The 20,606-nt window shown below is 34.4% G+C and overlaps 3 protein-coding genes across 3 annotated transcripts; 1 reads left to right on the forward strand and 2 right to left on the reverse strand.

The window, feature by feature from the left end:
* LOC106309572 (lactation elevated protein 1) lies at window positions 1-2,927 on the reverse strand. The gene is made up of 12 exons (XM_013746629.1): window positions 2,733-2,927; window positions 2,513-2,649; window positions 2,296-2,438; window positions 2,073-2,218; window positions 1,642-1,979; window positions 1,440-1,550; window positions 1,237-1,359; window positions 1,037-1,158; window positions 791-953; window positions 574-701; window positions 358-499; window positions 1-271 (listed from the first exon to the last, which is right to left on the reverse strand). The coding sequence occupies exons 1-12, from the start codon at window positions 2,848-2,850 to the stop codon at window positions 188-190; spliced, it is 1,755 nt and encodes a 584-aa protein (XP_013602083.1). The 5' UTR covers window positions 2,851-2,927; the 3' UTR covers window positions 1-187.
* Window positions 2,928-4,965: 2,038 nt separating this feature from the next.
* Window positions 4,966-6,392, reverse strand: LOC106312564 (probable sugar phosphate/phosphate translocator At2g25520). The gene has a single exon (XM_013750127.1). It carries the CDS (start codon window positions 6,285-6,287, stop codon window positions 5,238-5,240), a length of 1,050 nt encoding a protein of 349 aa, XP_013605581.1. The 5' UTR covers window positions 6,288-6,392; the 3' UTR covers window positions 4,966-5,237.
* A 9,172-nt stretch (window positions 6,393-15,564) lies between these two features.
* On the forward strand, window positions 15,565-19,720 carry LOC106307311 (UDP-sugar pyrophosphorylase). Its single transcript, XM_013744233.1, has 18 exons — window positions 15,565-15,700; window positions 16,027-16,156; window positions 16,238-16,342; window positions 16,434-16,550; window positions 16,650-16,790; window positions 17,001-17,100; window positions 17,242-17,369; window positions 17,458-17,529; window positions 17,620-17,684; window positions 17,780-17,840; window positions 17,929-18,046; window positions 18,131-18,255; window positions 18,343-18,419; window positions 18,511-18,616; window positions 18,696-18,755; window positions 18,841-18,921; window positions 19,062-19,301; window positions 19,380-19,720. The coding sequence occupies exons 2-18, from the start codon at window positions 16,061-16,063 to the stop codon at window positions 19,545-19,547; spliced, it is 1,860 nt and encodes a 619-aa protein (XP_013599687.1). The 5' UTR covers window positions 15,565-15,700; window positions 16,027-16,060; the 3' UTR covers window positions 19,548-19,720.
* The last annotated feature ends 886 nt before the right edge of the window (window positions 19,721-20,606 follow it).

Below are 20,606 nucleotides of genomic sequence, written 5' to 3' on the forward strand. Positions count from 1 at the left end.
TTAAGTTACTAACAATGCTTTAGCAAAAGAAGAATTTTATTCATGATAAATTGTTTTAATATTAAAGGCAAAAAAACCAACCATTTAGTTGGTCACTTCTGCTAAAATCAGTAATCATACGAAAATAAATTAGTGGAGAAAAATATGTATTTACCATTTATTCATTTGTACTATTTTCTTTTTTAGTTTACTTTGGCTGATGGAAATAAGGATGCAAGAAACGAACTCCTTCGAGGTACAATGGAGTCTGCATCTCAATCAACCGCGACGCCTGCATCGTTTCAAACGTAATGAACCCAAAAATACTTTATACCATTTTTCATTTTGTATGAAGAGAACATGAGAAACTATACTTACAGCTCGAGCAAAGGCAAACATTTCCTCTTCACCAGAAAGCATTTTCACGATCGAAGAGGGCGAGCCAGCAGCACTTATGCTACCTTCTGCAAGCACATCTCGCCTTAACCTAGAATCTTCCGTCTCCGTCTCAAACTGGAAGCTGTTAAGTTTACAATAAAATGAATGTGACAATCACATACAATAAGTTAACCCTTTGACTATAATCTTATTTACCTTTCGAGGTCGAAGAGGGTACCCTCTGCAGTTCCTTGAAACAACTCATCAATAGGTGTCTCTGCGGATGAGACAAGACAACAATGGTGGTTGTATAACTCATCCACAAGTGTTATAAACCTACGTGCCTGACAACACCAACACAAAAACCCATCAGAGAAAAGAATCCCAAAAAGCCGCCATAAACCTTGATTTTTGGTATTTTAAAATATTTTACCTTGTCTCGTATTTCCATGCTCATTGCCGGAATCTCAGAGATGAAGATCGTATGATAGTTTTTAGCCACTGCTATATAATCTGCTGCACCTACCGGCCGACCACATAGATACTCGAATGTGAATCTTGCCACTCCTTTACAGCTTTCAGGAACATCCACTGTTCTGATGTTATATAAAAAAACATTATTATATAATCTGATCAGTAACAAAAAAAAAAAATTAAAGCTATTGTTCTCGTTAGTTACCTTCCAAACATGACTGGGAGCGTTGCAGAAGTTATTTCTCCGCCGTACTGGTCAGTGACCTGACGCCACATTTTCTCAAACTCTTCCAGAACACCATCGTTCAAAGGCCATAAGTAGTGAACCTATCCATTCACATTTTAACAATTTTTCCATCAAACAGAAGCCAACAATAAATGATGTCAAGAGTGGAAGATTCACACATGTTCAACCGAGTTTTTGGCTGCAACTCTGCGGTAATCAACTTCGCTTCCGATTGAGATAATCTCACAATGTTTCTCCAATTTAGAGATAAACTTATCAAATATCTCCTTCTGCATTCCGTCCTGTACCAACAACAACATTAGCAATAAAATGTTAGTGACTACTACAGAGTAAACACAGACAAGTAGAGAGCTTTGGAAACCTGATTTAACTCCCTTGGAGCTCGGTTACTAGTAGCCACAAGAACAGTTCCAGTAGTCAACAATCTGCTCATGATTCCAGATAACGCCACAATAGCAAACACATCAACTGTCTGTCAACGGATAGATGATGCAAGAAAGCCCCAAGTTATAGAAACAATCAAGTAAGCCCATGTACTACTAGCTTTGATAATAACAGTTAACCTGAATCTCATCAAAGCAGAGGATGCTGGCTCCTTTCTTAATCGACTGCTGATCAACGAGAAACTTATCAGCCACAGCTGGAAGAATGTGTTTCATCTGGAGCTGCTGCTTATAAAACTCTTCCCCAGCTAGCCACTCTTTGACTCTCTCATCAACAGGCAGATTCATAATCCAGCTCGAAACGCTATACTGAGAGGACTTCTCCTCACCATTCTCCTTCCAATACTTGTGCATCTGCTCGTTTATCTTCAGCATAGCCTCGTGAAAATGAAACCGCTGCCGATGTCTGATCATCCCATCGGTGGCGCTATAAAACATATCCATCAACATAGTCTTGCCTGCATGAAAAAACACCAACCACGTGGTTCTCTCTCAACTTAGCTACACGACAGAGAAGGAAACACTAAGAGCATATAATCCAATTAACATACCACATCCTACGTTTCCATAGATATATAATCCTTTAGGAGCTGAAGGTATTGCAGGACGAGAGCCGACAATGGAATCCAGTTTCCTCTCTCGGTTAAGGTAAGAAACCCATTTACCAACTCCAGGCTCTACATTCATCTGTCTTCTCCTAAACATAACCAAAACAGATAAAGAAACAATCTTTACAACTATTGCACAAAAAAGATATAATAATAAACCTCTCACCCTAAGACCCATCTTCCTAAAAGCTTTTGGCCTTGTTTATTCATAGAAGCCCACACTCCATCTTCTTCCTTCTTCTCAGCTTCTTCCACCATTAGTCTTCGCCTCTCTTCCTCTCTCTTCTTCTCCCACTCTTCTAATCTCACCTGGTTTAAAACAAAAAACCAAAAAAATGAATACACAAAAAAAAAAAAATTTGAAAACCAAATCTTCTTTATACATGATAATCTTCCATTTCTTTCTCGAAATGTTCCAATCTTCCGAACAAGTTTTGGAAGGCTGAAGCGACTTTCTCTTGGTATGGATCGTGTTGAAGCCTCCCTTGTTCCACTAAGTTACTGTAACTCGTCAATGGACCTGATCAGAAGTAAATTCCAATAATAAGACAAAAAAGATTTTATGGAAAATAGAATTTGAGGGAATGAGAAGAGAGAGTAAACCTGATGGTGTTGGATTTGGAGGAGTGCAATAGGAACGACAGCCATTGGTGTGTCTGCTTCGTCTCGAAGAAGAAAATGCTAGACGTAGAACGGCAGAGATCTGCGACACCTTTCGCATAATTCGCTCTGATTCAGATTGTCACTTCTCTCTCTCTCTAGCCCGTTTAGACACTGTTCCGGTCCGGGAAATGGAGGAAGAGAAGAGGAGAGTTATAATAAATAGTTGTCGACGTGGCAATTTATAAGAGAGTAACGTGGCAAGATGTGGACTGTTTGTTAAATTGCTGATTTGGTTTACTAGTGTCCGTAGAGATATTGTTTAAATAAAACTAAAATTTGATTTGCTCCTTTCTAGCCCGAAATATATTATGATATTTCACTAATAATTTAACAACAAATATTTGTTAATTTGTAAAAATATTATGTATTTAAAATATTTTTGTATTTAAATCAGTGTTTTTAAATTCGATCTGAATCCGCGATCAAACCGGTTAATCCGGTGATCTGATAATTCAATTTAGGTTTTTAAAAATATTCATATTTAAAAAATACTTAAACTCGAGACTAACCGATTGAACCTATGAATGACCGATATTTAATTTAATTTGATTTAAATTATTATAATTTCATATTTGTCATATTTTAATCTAAATTTTAAAGTTTATTGTTTTGCAATTTTATGAAATTATGACGTTTCTCCAAAATTTTGATAGAGAAAATGATAGATATAAAATAATTAAGAACTTTTGATCATATTACTCCTTTTTATATCGGTTAATTAATTTTATTATAATTGTTTTGTGTAGTTTATCTTGTTAATAATTTGGTTATATTGTAACCGGTTTAAATTTGTTGTTAACAATTAGTGTTAAGCATTTTTCTGTTGATAACATATATTTTGAACATTTTTCATAATTATTTTTGTTATTATCAAAAGGCTGTATCACATCTAGATGTCGATTCGTTTTCCACCCCAATGAGATGGTAAATTTGTAACCCCCTATTTATACTTTGGGGCCCTTCATCTTTCTGAATCCAAGCTCGTCTCGGCTCGCGTCGCTCCAACAATTTATTCTACAATGTATAACGTATATATATATATATTATGTAATGGCTATAATTAAATTATAATGTTACTTAAATAAATGATATAATCATTATTTAGGAAATATAAATAAAATAATTCGTTAATTAAATGGATTTATTATTAATTGAAATGTTTTGTAGTATTTAAACATGTAAAAATATGTTTTATTTTTTTCTTTGTTTTTAAATTATTTGATTTTTTTCAATTATTAATTTATTTTAATAATTTGAAAGAAATTGTTAAAAAATATTAAAAAGATGAATTCTAATGTTTTATATTGTTTGGACACAAGATTAATTATAGTGTTGTTTAAAAACATGGATAGTGGTATAAAGAAAAAAAATATATTGTTTGGAAATATGAATAGTAGTATAAAGAAATGAATATTAATGATGTTATGTTTGTTTTACTATAAAGTAGAAAGATATATTTAATTTAAAAACGTACAGAATAAAGGCAAGATCCAACCCAATGTTTTTGTTTTACTAAGACAGATCAGTGTAAACCAAATCAGCAATTTTTGGGTCGGGTCCGTGAGGATGGTGACATATATCTAACGTTTGGTGCAGTCTGAAAATGTTGTTAGACTTTAGACTCATCAATTTCGGCTTCACGGAACTTTTTTTGTATCTGTTACTTGTTTCATAGTCTATGAATCTACGCAAGGGAGACATAGGTTAAACAATAAGAAACCTATCTACAAATGAAGTTGGTGTTCATACCCAAAAAATAAAATACAAAAGTTCAAAAACATAACAACAAATCCTATAGAAAAATCTGCCTAGAGTCAGGAAGGCAGGCTATTGCAAAGTTGCAAAGCGACAAACCAATGCATGCTTAGGAATCTTATTCTGGAACCAAAACCATCTTTAGCCCAGGCCAGTCTTGAAGTTCCCAAATGTTCCTTGTTAGAATGTTTTCAATTTGGTAATGTAACACCAACTTAAACACAGGAACTTGTTGAGGTGAAAAATTCACATTTATTAACTAGACTCTAAGACAGTAAGGCTATTTGGAGAGGTTTAAAGAACCTTTCTGTCGGTGTGGGGAGATTATGGATCTTGCTTCCAAATGATCCGACATAGTCCATAAATGATATGACCATCTTCCGTATTTCAACAAATAATGGTTTCATTGGAGAAAGAAGATTGTAAAAAAAAACTCAATGAGCAAAATATAAAAGAAGTTACTACTACAACAACAATAGTTTACTCATCATATAGATAAGGATTTCGAATGTAAAAGAAAACACAGACAAACTCAAAAAGAAGATGCAATGAAGTTTCAAATCACTATGTAAAAATATAATTAGCCATAAACTTAAACGTGGATGACGACAGTGATCATATCTAATGAAGACTCTTCCAAAATCATCCTTTAAACCCTTATTCCCCTGAAACTGCAGCATTTCTTGAATCTCAATCTTGACTCTCGGTACGTTTTCCAGCAACTTCACTCTCCCTCTCTTCCAAAAGCTTCCCAGCCTCTTCATCCCCAGCCTGAACCTTCTTCTGCGCATCTTTCGCCTTCAACGCCTGCAACTTGCAATGATTGTAATACCCAACACCCAGAAACGCAAGCCCGTACCCGAAAAGATTCAACGGCGTGACCGTATCCTTAATCACCGACCACGAGAAAGCGATCAAGAGCCAGTCCTTAACCACACCAGCCACATTCATAGTCAAAGCAGAGGTCTTCCCAACAAGGAGAAACACAGCAAGGTTCAACGCGAACGCGCAAACGGAATTGGTCCCGAAGATAACGAAATCGAAATGGAAACTCGAAGTCTCTCTAAGAACCGGAAACTCCACAAAGATCCAAGGAACCGACAGGAAAACGAAACAGCAAGGAGCGACGTAGTAAAGAGACGTTATCGGGTTTAGATTGATTCCTTTAGAAGTAAGCAAGATCTGAATCAAAACCAACCTCGTGGCCTCGAAGGCGACGGCACCAAGCTGGAGAACAACGCCCCAGACGTCGAACTTGGCTTCCCCGTAAGCAGCGATCGCGACGCCGAAGGAGATCGAGAGCATGTTGGTCATGGTGCGTGACTTGAACGCCTCCTTCTTCAGCAAGACCCCGATGGAGTAAACGGCGACGGGCATGAGGGCCTTGAGCATCTGGATGAAGGAGACGGAGAGGTAGATGTAGGCGGAGTTCGAGAGCCAGAGGGAGAGCGAGTACAAGGCCCCGATGGGAACGACGGATCTGAGGTAAGTCTCGCGGGACATCGAGACCGGCTCGACGATCTTGAAGACTTTGATGAGGACGATGGCCAAGGAGGAGCAGAAGGCCATGTGGATCATGGTGAGCGTGATGGGGTAAGGCCAGTTGTAGAGCTTCTTGTCGAGGATGTATTTGTTGTAGACGATGACGGTGAAGCTGAGGAAGATCCAGATTGCGACGTACGTGTAGGAGAGGAGGATCTTCTTTATCACTCCGTCGCTTAGTGCGCGGCCTTTCCCCATTGTGGCGGTGGTGCGTAGGATAAGCAGAGAGAGAGAGAGAGAGATGCGCAGGATAGATGAGTCTATCCTCTCTCTCTTGGACTGGGTTTAAAGGTTGAAGAGACTTTGAGTTTTGGATCGTGTAATGTAGAGGAAGGGCTTACGTGACTGTGTTGTGCTACGTGGCGAAAAGGTGCTTGCCTATTTGACGATTGGCTTATGGTGGGACCCGTGTTTGATTATATATTTTCCGTGGCTTTAGGCTTTTAAAAATATGCGATAATATGGTAAAATGTTTTTTTTTTCAGCTTCTTTTTAGCCACTTACGTTTTGTTTATACGAATTACGAAACGGTCCCATTTGTTTACTGTTTTCTTAATGTTCCGTAAATCTCACAGAAAGGTACCTGCATTCTAGGTAAACTTATTTAGTCAAATTTAATTTTATGACCATAACATTTTATAATTAATTTAGTACAAATTTTAGTATTTTGTGTAATTGAGACGTTCAATTAGACGGATTCTAAAATAATAGTACTATAAAATTTTAACATTAACCAACAAAATCGAAGTAACAAAAACGAAATTTATTTTTTTTTAAAGAGATTTAAGTTATAGTTTTTTTAGTTTTAAGTTTATTTTCTTTTTATAAAGAGTATCAGATTTTTTTTCCCAAAATTCTACACATTATAAGAAAGTATGGAAAGTTATATATATTCAGTCCCTTATAAATATATTAAGTAATATTTTTCTAATTAATATATTGAAACAGTTTGAATAAAATGGATTTTTCTCAACACTTTATAGAGACATACGAAAAGATATTCCATCCGTTTCAAAATACATGAAGTTTTAGGATGAAACACAACTATTAAAAAACTTGTTTTTTATCTAAAAAATATCATTAAAATATAAGTTAAAAATTATTCAATCAATCACAAAACATACTATGAAATATGATTGGTTACACAGTTTTGATAAAGTTAAAAGTAAATTGAAATATAAAAACATCATCTATTTTGAAACATCAAAAATTCTATAAAACATTATCTATTTTGAAACGGAAGAAGTACTTTTTATAAAAAAAAAAATTCTTAAATTACATTATTTGGAAACAGTTGGTGTAAAACGACAATTTAATGTATAAAAGTGAGATGCATAAAGTTTCTCAATTGTTGCTGATGTGGCTTTAATATAAGTAGTTTTTTTTATCTTAAACTCTTTCAGTTTCCAACTTTGCCAAACATCGCAATGAATGAAAAGCAGTTGTAAACTCCTTTACTTTTACGTTGCCTAATCGCTTAAAGTAATTACTAATCCCTTAAGCTAATGGAGTAGGTCTAATTAAATGGAAACTTGTGACGCGAAGTAAATAAAACGGTGAAACAAAAAGTCAACGTTTAGATGCATAGCGTGTGCATCGCACGCGTTAGGTCAGTTTTGCTGCGTTCCTCTTTACGTTGCATTTGGTGCTTCTGTAGTTGTCGTAACGTTTGATGAACTTATTCTTCGGGTAACAAAGAGTTTGTTGACTTGTAAAAGAGAATCTTGTGTTCGCTCTCCTCACAACAATACCAAATTTTAAGTTTTTGATGCTCGGTTATGATTGCGGAATTGCATTGTTACACGTTTTGTCAACAAGTATTTTCTTGCAGAGCAGCTATTGCATTTTTAGATTCAAATACTGTACTTTCTAAAAATGTCGGTCACTGTGTGCATTTTTTTCTTGCAGAAAAGACAAATATATTTTTATATTCAAATATTGTATTTTCTAAAACTGTCGGTCATTACGTGCATCACGTCTAATTATCTAGAGAATGCTATAACAGACAACTGTAACTAGAAACAATTAGATGATCAAATATATTTGAGGACACAAAAATATATGATAGTATTGGACAAACGTTTATAATAATTTTAGCTCTTGTGCGGAAATTCAGTAGACGCTACACGGATAAGACACAACGTTGAATTAGTTAGTCCGAAATTATTCTAAGATTATTGCGAAGAGTTGTTTTGGGAAGTTTATATATGTTGTATAATTAATATTTTTACTATAAAAAAAATCATTCTAAACATCTACCATAAAAGTATGATTGTGCACGTGGCGGCCCGCGATTGATTCGTTTTTGTAATTTTTTTTTTTAAATCAGACAAAATTAAAAAAAATAAAATAATAATAAGCAGTCCAAAAGGGGTTTCTCGGTAAACCCGGGTTAAAGATGCTTTAATTCACTATAATAGGATCCACTAAGATAAGAAGCCGGCTACTCCAATTATTTCCAAAACCAAACATAGCATACCGATATATTTTCATAGCACTTAACAAACTCTAACTACTGACTTTTAAAGTGATGTTATACATTCGATAAAACGTCAATAATATTATGGATCAACCATTACATTCGATAAGCTAATCTGGTGCATTCTCTCAGCAAAATCTCTTTGGGTTCAGTGGATCCATCAATATCTCATAAGAAAATGCACGTTTTGGAATGCAAACTCCAAAAGCTCCCTTGGTTCTTGGATATGGAAAAAGATCTTAAAATACAGGGAGAGAGCTCTCGTTCTAACCCGGGTGGAAGTCAATAGTGGTGTTAAGTCCTCTTTCTGGTTCGACATCTGGTACCCATTGGGAAGACTGTTCGATTTGACAGGACCTCGTGGTCAGTGCCGGTCCATTGAATGTGAGGCCCAGAAGCTAAAAAAAATTTGAGGGCCGTGGTATTATCAACATTCAAAAGATTTTGATGGGAAGGAGGTTCGAAGTCATCACCTATAGACTATACACACCATGACTACCACTAAGCTACGGACAATTTATTATAATTCTACGGCCGGTAAAACATATATATTTTTTTGGGCCGGAAGCTGGAGCTTCCTATGCTTGGTATCAGGGCCGCTACTGCTCGTGGCTGTATTGATCTTGGTTTACATGTCAATGCAACTGTGGAGATGGCTGTTAATCAGTATCGCAGAAGGAAAAACAGAGTTTCAATACTGATCAGTATAGAAAAAGAGATATTGAAGTTGCGACACCAAGGTCTGGGACAGGATGATGATATCAAATTGTGGAAGGGACTTGGAGATAATTTTAATAAAGAGTTCAGTACTAGCCAGACGTGGCAAATACTCAGAGTACCAAGTCCGAAAGTTAGTTGGTCTCAGGGGGTATGGTTCTCTGCTGCTACCCCAAAATACTCTGTAATCACTTGGCTCGCAATCAGAGACAGACTTGCTACAGGGGATCGAGTTTTGCGATGGAATTCACAGGCTGATTCTACTTGTGTTCTTTGCAAAAGTCAGATGGAAACAAGGGATCATTTGTTATTTCGTTGCCCATTTTCAGAAACGGTCTGGAGAGAGCTGACACAAAGGCTCATTGGTGTACGCTACACAAACGACTGGACCCAGCTCCTTGTATTGTTGATGGACACGACAGTGGAAAGCACATCTCTGTTTTTGATTCGGTATACCTTCCAGTTGGTTTTATACTCTCTTTGGAGGGAGAGAAATGGCAGGAGACATGGTGAATCCCCAAAAAACACAGCTCTTCTTGTCAAGTATATTGACAAACAAGTCCGCAACCGCATAGACTCTCTACGGGGCTGTGCAAATGGGAAATGCAGTAAAGCTATGGGAGTGTCTCAACAAGGTGAGGGAGATAGAAGAGAAGAAGAAAGGGTATTGAAGACGTCAAAATAATTCAAAAATTTCTTAAAGTTTTTTCTTTAAACAATGACACATCTATTTTACAAAAGTGTTTTTTGTCTTGAATAAATTTAACATTCATTCAAAAAAAAAAAAAAAAAAAAAATCTAAGTCTGTCATCATACATGTATTAGCACACTAAAATATTCACACAAAAAAAAACAGTCTTCATGAAATATATATGTTTAGAATCAACCAACATCTATATTAATTTATAAATGTTGATATAATGCCATAACTACTGAAGGTTTACCATCAAATAAAAAAAAATTCAACAGTTTATCATATGTACAAAGTAATAAATTTTATTAGTACCGATTTCGTACGTACCCATATATTGATGACCTAATAAATAATATTAACAACTTCTAAAAAAAATCTTATCAACTCCTTCATATTCTAGTATATCAAAAGTAATTCATAAATTTAAGTAGTATAGATTTCATACCCGCATACTGATGACTAATAATTTTAAGGGAAAATTGGAAAAATGAGGCCCTTTAAACTTTTATTTGTCACAATAGTACTTCTGATATTTTGGGCAATTATGGACATATTTTACCCTTCTTTTATGGGAAAAATAGTAAACTGAATTTTAAAAATGTTAAAAAATATGAAAACTATTGGAAACATAAGTATTACTTATGACAATATATATGTTTAAAAGTTTTTTTTTTTAAATTAGAATCATATTTTATTTTATCTTCTAGCTACAGTTAGAATACTCATTCTGGTCATCTACTATGATACCTCAAGGCTCAAGTCCAGTATCAACACAAACTTACAAAACGTTAGATACTAAATGATAATACCTCAAGTCAAAGTCCCTTCTCCTTTATCCTCTTCTTCTTTCTCCTCTTCCTTCTTCTCAACAGACTCATCATCTAAGAAGAAAACAATTTTCTTTTCAATGAAACATATCAAAAAAATTAAAAAATCATTGTAAAACAGATTCGATAAACACAGAAGAAGAAACCCTAAATCCTAGATAGATCGATCAAAAATAGATGAATCAAAGAAGAAACAAACCTAGAATGATTTTCTATACAAACCCATAAGAAAAAAATCACTGATTTTCAAAAAACAAATTGAACAAATCGAAGATTTTCGAAGACGCTAGAGGGAAAGAGATGATTTCCGATGAAACAAGGATTCTCCATAACCCTAATCGCCATTGATACAGGTTGAAGTTACGTTAGAGAAAGGAGTAAAGCGAAAAAAAAATTAGGGTAAAACCATTTAAGTGTTTTTTTTCTCTAGTGGGTTTATTTTTTCCTTCTGTTTTTAATTTTTTTAATTTTAATATTAAATCAACTACGAAATATTTTATTTATTGGTTTTAATTAAAGAAATTGAATAATTTAAGGGTATAATGGTACTAAAATTATTTTAAATCCTCTTTCCATAAATAATCTTCTAAAGATCTTATTGAGACAAATCTAAGTTCAAAGTGTCCATTTTTTCCAATTTTTCCTAATTTTAAGTACTATTATATGGTCCTAAGCCAAACTAATAATTAATTTGTACAATATCTAAAATCTAAAATAATATGCATTATTTACCAAGTGATTTTGGCACATGTCATTACCACATTAATTTTGAAAACAAAATAATAACATGTCATACTAATAAAGATGACATGATTTAGACTAATTGTGACATAGACATTTACATTTAATGTTGTTTTATAATTTTGGTAAATTGTTAGAATAATGTAATAACTTATAAATCGTCATTAATATAATAATAAATAGTAAAGTTAGAAATATAGTAATATATAATAATTTTCGAAAATATTATTTAATTTTATTTAAATAAGTTTATAATTTTTATTACTAAGACAAATCTTAAAAAAATTATGCATTTTCAAAAAACAAAAATTTCTAATCATATTATGATTATTTCTTTTTAATATTTACAAATTTTATAAATATTATTTAATTTTATGTTTTGTTAATTATGCATAACAAAACTTTCCCTTAATTTTATAGAATTTTATTTAATATATATTAACCAAAATCAATAAAAATATTTCCAAGATATATATATATATATATATATATTATTAAATATAAATGTAAATAAAAATATTTATTTTATCTTAATTTTACATAGAATTAAAACATTGTATGCAAATAATAAAACTAAAAAATTAACAAAAATTTATTTATAAATATAATTTTAAAACTTTATTTCTGCACATGGTGCAGGAAAACACTTAGTTTTCAAAATATCTCTAACATCTTTTTTTTTAACACTGAATTTCATGCATTTGAGATGATCTACTACAGGACAATATAGCAAAATAGTTTGTGGATAAAACATCCAAAACAAACACAACAACAAAACATTAAAAGTAGTAAAATATACCAATAAGTACCATCATAGGCTATATACCACTCCAAAAGAGACCAAATGAATCTTAAGAAGAGCTAGCATTAGTATGAAAGGATATTGAAGATCCATTAAACATGCAAGTAGAGACTCAGACGAGGGTCTTAGCCTCAAGAGTGATGACATGAGTTAACCAAATCAGACCACCGCAGGCTAGTAAATATAAGCAGCATCACAAATCACAACATTAGTTACTTGTAACGATACCCCTGCAAATTGTTTTCTCGTGAAACATGAAAGGAGAAACTTAAGGGGACGAATGAAAATCCATGAGTTAGAACCTTGAAAACTGCAAGTTCTACTTTTATCCACAATAGCAGCTTGAGAAGAACACATCATGATCCAAAGTCGGACTCCAAATGATGAATCCCACACATGAGAAAGAATTTGGAAGATAAACAAGAGAAACCACTGTGAAGAAACTCAGCCACCGCCAAATCCAACAAGAAATGCAAAGAACCAGCAAACAAACCGAAAAAACCCTATAACAACCAACATGACGAACCAGCGAACAAAACCAAACCGATAGAGCAACATAATAGAAACACCATCTCTACTTGAATCACACGAAATCAGAGAAAAAGGACAAAACCCCACTGTTGATTGAAAGATCCGGAGCTCCAACATCAGTGAAAGATAGGAGACGACCAGATCTGAGACTTTGAATCTCTCCTAATCCCATAACATCAACAAAACGATCAAGAGAAGAAACTAAATGATTCACATCTAACAACAAAGAAAAACAGAGAAGGAAGGAGGGGAGACCAGCTCCGATGCTACTGAAGCTATCGGAGCCGATCTCGGAAAAGCGTTGACGGCCTAAGATTGTAGTAGAGTCGATTTTGATTTCTCTTATGAACACAAATAAGACAGAAACCTCTAACAACTTTATGTTCACGATTAACCATTAGTATTTGAATCCACCAATTTGCATGTACCAAAAATCCCTAACAACATTAATAACACTATTCCACCATATTACCGGCTCGATTTTAAGATTATTTTCCCTATGAACCAAAAACATTTGATCACATAATTTGCGGGTTATTTAATCTAATATGTACAATATTTATAAAGTACGATACTTGTTGAACAAAAAGATTAATCATTCCCATTACGAACCAATAGATATGTTAAAAATTATTAAACAAAAATAACTCGCGCTTTGGAGAGTGGATCACAATCTAATGTGCACTTTAAAACATCTTCAATCCACTTTTATATTTCTTTATGTATAATAGAGATCATTAATTTTTCTTATATTTATATACGAATAATATCATTCATCTATATTTCACTATATATTTGAAAATTATTAGTAAAGATAAATACACTGGAGTAAAAATCTCATTTCTATTATAGAATTCCTATAATTTATAAGAAAAATAACAAAATACATTAAAGATGATCTTAAACTTTTAATGAGACTCAAAGGGTGTATTGAATCAAGGGTTGTAGGAGATTTTAGGATTTTGTTAAAATATCAAGTTATTGAATCATTGATTAAAAAATCTCTTCCCAAATCAAGTGTTATTCAATATGAGATTTGTGCAAAGTCATTAAAACTCACTTACAATTCCATGTTATTCAGTTAACAATTTGTAAAAACTATATCAAATAAACTGTAAACCATACTTAGTTAAAAAACTTTTGATAAAAAATTGAGAAGACTTGACATTTAGTTTTACTTAAAATAGTTCTTGTAGAATAGATGTTATTTGAAGAAATTTGAAAATAAATAAATTAATACATTTTGAATACATGTATAAACACATAAGAGTCGAGATTTGCTTGTACTAGTGTGCTCTCGTTGAGCTGTTCCTCCTCACCCAGCCACCACTCTCTTCTCCACATCACCTCCTCCTCACTCCTCCTCACCCAGCCACCACTCTTTTCTCGGCATCAACCCCACCTCTTCCTCTCTCCTCCCCACTGAGCCACAACTCTCTATCCCTTCCGTTTAAAGATCTTGTATCCAAGGATTTCAGCTTCTCTTATCTCTACTTTGCTAATCCTCAATCCCTCGTCCACCTCTACAAGGCTAGTCGTCAGTCTGGTTCCATCCTCTCATGGATTTAATGAAGTCTTGCTGTAGATTGTGGGATATTCAATTCAATAACAATACTGCCATTTTCAGAATAAGCCAAGACCTTGATGGTTCCATCCAACGATGACGATAAGAGAGACTGATCCCGACATAGGAGGTAGGTGACCGTGCCGTATGTTGCCTCAGAGTCATTGTACATTCCAGTGTACCGAGATACCACACCTCTTTATTGTTTTATCAACAGACCCATTGTATATATAGTTGCTGACCTCCAACAATAAAGCATGTGACTTCACCACTTTGACATCCCTCCAGATATGTGAAAAGATCAGGCTCGGTGTCAGTTACTTTCTAGACAAATAAGCTACCAAACTGCACAAAAGTAACTTACTTTAGAACCAACAAGGAAGCAAAGAACTAACACAAATTCAAAGCGAGAAGAAGCTAAAATACTTACACTTGTACCAGCAAAAAGCATGCCATTGCCAACAGTCATAGCAAAGACCTGACCAACCACTCCGTTAAGATGCAAATCTTTACTGATTTGAACATTAAAAGCCTGCAAAGTTGTATATAAACAAAATCTATGAGACCAGACTCCAGAGTCAAAACCAACACAACAAATTCCACTCAAGAGTATAGACGACTGTCATAATTGCAAACATATACGGTTTAAGAGAGTTCTTAAACTAACTTTTGCAGCATTTGGCAAGCCAAGGAAAACCCGTGGGCCTTTACTGATGAACGGCTCTGTTTACGCCTGGAGGTTGATTGTACGAACACACCGGCCAGTGTGGCAGTCCCATGCATATTCACAATGTTTACTCGGCAGGCGCAACCGCATTCACCAGTGAGGTGTTTTTATGAAGCTTATGAACCTCGCATGAAATTGAAAAAACGAAAGTAAAATCTAAAAAACAAACTGTTTAAAAAAAATAAAGGTTATAAAATGTTTAAAACTGAGAAATTCAATAAACTTTTAAAACTAAATTGACAAGGTTAAACTTAAATTAAATAAATAAGACTATGAATTATAATAGCAAGGGTAAAATTAAATAATAAGGTCAAAATTTAATAAATAAGGTTAAAAATTAGATAAAAATAAGAATAGATAAAACATAAAGTTGGTGGAGAAAGAAAAAAAAAACTGAACGCAGGTTTTAAGTTACAACAGCAAGCGTCTTGCGTTTTCTTCCTCTCTCTCTCTAGATCGCAATCTCCATGTCTGGTTAGAGGTTCCTTTCCTCAATCGTATCTTTACTTCCTACCGAATCTCTTTCTGGGTGAGTTTGGATCTCAAAAAAAAAACATTATGAATAGAGATTTTGGATTTGTATGTAAGATGTGAATTTAATTGTCCTTTCGATTTATTCTCTAATTGAATCATCGCCGCTTTGAATTCGGATTAATCCTAGTTTCGATCTGAATGTTAATAGAACCGGTAAAGCATATATATATTCTGCTGACACAACAGAGTGTGTATATTGTTCTATATTTGAGTAGATTCTTTTAATTATGATAGGAATCAAATATAGCAATCGAATATACCCCTTATTTAACCTTTAAAAGAGAATTAATATTTTATTTATTTTTTCTTAAACGACGACAGGAAACATCCTCGGTTCCTTTGTTCTTGTCTTCTCATGGCTTCTTCTTCTACGGTGGATTCGAGCGTCTCCGATCTCTTCTCATCCGCTCCGGCTCTCCAGAGTAACCTCGGGATCTTGTCTCCTGATCAGGTTTGTGTTGATATGTTCTGTGTTGCCACTTGTTATTATTCCATTGTGATTCTTATGCTGCTGATCTGGTTCGGTTTGCAGATCGAATTGGCCAAGATCCTGTTGGAGAATGGTCAGAGTCACCTCTTCCTGCATTGGTCTGAGCCAGGCGTCTGTGACAATGAGAAACTAGGATTCTTCGATCAGGTTTTTGTTTCTGTTTTTATTAATCTTTGTTAATTAAAATTGATTACAACCAAAAACTTTATATTCTTTTTGAAATAATTGTATTTTTTAGATTGCTCGCTTGAATTCAAGCTATCCAGGGGGGTTAGCAGCATACATTAAGACTGCTAAAGAGCTTCTCGCTGATTCAAAGCTTGGGAAGAACCCATACGATGGTTTCTCTCCTTCTGTAAGTCACAAATCTTTTAATTTCTACTACAAACAGTGTTATTCTTGTGTGGTGTCTAGTGTTTTTTTTTTTTTTTTTTGACAAAAAGGGTTCTTGCAGGTTCCTTCAGGTGAAAATCTTACTTTTGGTGATGAGAACTTCATCGAAATGGAGAAAAGAGGTGTTGTCGAAGCTAGGAAAGCTGCTTTTGTTCTTGTTGCTGGTGGGCTTGGTGAGCGTCTTGGTTACAATGGAATCAAGGTAAATATATGGAACAAGGTTTCACTGACTTAAGTAATTCTACTTCTTGTTCAATGATCCATCCCTTTTGAGCTCTCGTATTATATGGCATGCTTTCCATCAATATTGCAACGTGGCATAAAACATTGAGGAACATAAAGGTGTACTTGACGCTTTAAGATATACCTCTAGACATACTTGATTCCAATTATGAATCATCCATTTTGTTAGGTGGCACTTCCAAGGGAGACAACTACAGGGACCTGCTTTTTGCAGCACTACATTGAATCCATTTTGGCTCTCCAAGAAGCTAGCCACAAGGTCGCTTCTGGTATGTTTCTATTACTTTCTTTGACACAATATTAGCACGTTATGCGTACCCAATTTCCTCGAACATAAGTGACAAAATAAGTTACAGTTTGTATACATATCTCTCATCTCTCTAATCGTACTTGTTCCTTTCGCATGGCAGATGGAAATCAGACGGATATTCCTTTCATTATCATGACATCTGATGATACGCATTCACGCACACAAAATCTGTTAGAGTTAAACTCTTATTTTGGGATGAAATCTACACAAGTACATCTCTTAAAGCAGGTAAATGGTCAACTACTAAGATCCTTGAAAATATTTTTTTAAAAAACGTAAAAATGTCTTTGAAAATGCTATTTATTTATTTTTGTAGGAAAAAGTTGCATGTCTTGATGACAATGATGCTAGACTTGCGTTAGACTCTAACAACAAATACAAGATCCAGGTACCATATCACTATATGTTTGTTGTTAATGTTTCCCAAATCTACCACAATATTTGCAAGTTAAACTCTCGAATTCTTGTCTATCCACAGACAAAACCCCATGGTCATGGCGATGTACATTCACTTCTTTATTCAAGTGGTCTTCTTGATAAATGGTATTTCTTCTATCAAATATTTCCTCTCGTATATATAACAATAATTACTTTGCTGCCTACAAATTTTATCCTGTTTTGTTTTTTTGCAATTTCAGGCTTGATGCTGGTCTAAAATGGGTTTTGTTTTTCCAAGATACAAACGGACTTCTCTTCAATGTTAGTAGCAGCTACCTAACTCTTGTGTGGTAATTCTTAAGTATTCAAATATAATTCTGATTGGGAAATTTATAATTATTGGGTACAGGCAATTCCAGCTTCTTTGGGTGTGAGTGCTACCAAACAATATCATGTTAACTCTCTGGCTGTTCCCCGCAAGGCGAAAGAAGCTATTGGAGGAATCACTAAACTTACCCATGCTGATGGTAAAAAACTATACTGAATATCAAATATTCAGTCTATACATTTTTATTTTGATAATTGGGAGTACTGATTCAAATGATTTCCAGGCAGAGCTATGGTGATCAATGTGGAGTACAACCAACTTGATCCTCTACTTAGGGCATCTGGATTCCCTGATGGGGATGTTAATTGTGAGACAGGCTATTCCCCTTTCCCTGGAAATATTAATCAAGTGAGTTCATGAGCCTATACTTTAGCTTTGATTAGGAAGCTTTTCAAGTTTCTTGATGTTTTGTATATGATGTTTTTTAATATGCAGTTAATTCTTGAACTTGGTTCATACAAAGAAGAGTTGCAAAAAACTGGAGGGGCCATTAAGGAGTTTGTTAATCCAAAGTAACTCCTCTTCTCTTGTTGTTGTTGGATTATTAGCAGAAACTTAGATTCTAGGCTTTGACATCTATTTTTTTCTGGATTCTGTAATTAGATACAAGGATAGTACCAAAACGTCATTTAAGTCTTCAACTCGTCTAGAGTGTATGATGCAAGATTATCCAAAGACATTGCCTCCAACAGCAAGGGTTGGATTCACGGTAATTGCTACTACTCTGGAGTAAAACAAGTACTTTTAATTATGCATATGCTTGTTGTGACAATGTTTCCCTCTTGTAGGTGATGGATATATGGCTTGCTTATGCACCCGTTAAGAATAACCCCGAGGATGCTGCTAAGGTTAAATGATTAATGAAGCTCATTTCTTAAAACTTTCTTGAGATCAACTTCTTAAACTCATTTTCTCTGCTAAATATGAATGAAGGTACCAAAAGGAAACCCATACCACAGTGCAACTTCTGGAGAAATGGCTATTTATCGTGCTAACAGCCGTATTCTTCAAAAGGTAAATTAAGTGTTTTTACATATGCCTCTGGAGAGACTTGATTTTGAGCCAAAAATTGCTTAAGTAGTCTTCTCCATGACGGTTTACTTTATAGTCCCTAAAGCATCTTTATTTTTTTTTGGGTTTTACTAACTCCCTAGGCTGGTGTCAAAGTCGAAGAGCCTGTGAAGCAAGTCTTGAACGGCCAAGAAGTTGAAGTATGGTCTCGTATCACATGGAAACCCAAATGGGGAATGATCTTCTCTGACATCAAAACAAAAGTCAGTGGGAACTGCGACATCTCTCAGAGATCCACAATGGCTATTACGGGTCGTAATGTGTTTATTGATAATCTCTCCTTGGACGGTGCACTTATTGTAGATTCCATTGATGATGCAGAGGTATGTTAAAAGTCCCGTTGTCATCTCTTTGGTTATAGGATCATGTAAAGAGACTTATGGCATCATGTGAAAAAACAGGTAAAACTTGGAGGTTCGATCAAGAACAATGGTTGGACCATGGAAACCGTAGACTACAAGGACACGTCGGTTCCAGAGGAAATAAGAATCAGAGGTTTTAGATTCAACAAAGTGGAGCAACTCGAAAAGAAGTTCGCTCAACCTGGGAAATTTTCTCTGGAGGATTAAAGTTAGCAAAAATTCGGAAATTGCCAAATGATCTATTTGTCCTTCTGTTGAACCTTCATTCATCCAACGAGACATGTTTTTCTTTATGACATTTACTTTAATCTTTCATTAATGCTTTAATGATATTAAATATTTGATTTTATGGTCTTATGAAACATACTGGCGGTTTTTTACTTTCTGTGTGTGTTTATATATATGTATGAGTATTATAAGGTAGCTACAAAAATAGAAAAAGAAGCTCTGATAGGCCGGGGACGGATTGGGTATCCGGGTAATTTTAAGGTATCCAGATCCTTATCCGGTGGATCTATAATTTTATTATCTTTATCCGGATCCGGGATTTTCGGATATCCGGGTGTCGGATATCCTTCTAAAAATTGTAATATCCGACGGATATGCTGATCCGGATTTGGATCCTTAAAATAAATAAAAAATAATTAATATATATATATATAAAATATTAACAATAACTTAAAAATAAAAATATATATAATGTCTTTAATTATTTCTATGTATAATATTACAAATTTTACATAAAATTTATATATACTATTATAAAAATGAAAATATATTAAATAAAATTAATTTTTATATATAGATATTACTATTTTTGAAATATTTATTAATAAAACTTACGGATCCGGATATCCGGCTTTGACGGATCCAACATTTTATTGTCCGGATCCGGAATCGGATCTCGGATAAAAGTCCCAGGCCTACTGAGAACCATTGATAAACAAGAAGCTGTCAAGTGAGTACTGAGATATGCATGAGACTTCATAACATCTAGAGGAAATTTTGTGAGATGGGATTACATGTTGTTGCTCTATCAGAGACATCAGGCAGAGATCTTGACAAAAACATTCACAAGTGGTAAATACAATGAAGCATTGATTTTACTACTGAAAGCTCCAAGAAGCCGAGTTTGCAGTGATGGCACAAGTAACAATGGAATGTTCGATTCCAAAGATTATGGTAGAGGGTTTTGAGGTGAAGTTCTCTGATTCTTCACTTGAAGATAGAAGCGTGACGTGAGCGTAGGCGTGGCAAACAAACACT

Source organism: Brassica oleracea, chromosome C8 (genome assembly GCF_000695525.1).
Source record: "Brassica oleracea var. oleracea cultivar TO1000 chromosome C8, BOL, whole genome shotgun sequence".
Taxonomy (NCBI): domain Eukaryota; kingdom Viridiplantae; phylum Streptophyta; class Magnoliopsida; order Brassicales; family Brassicaceae; genus Brassica; species Brassica oleracea.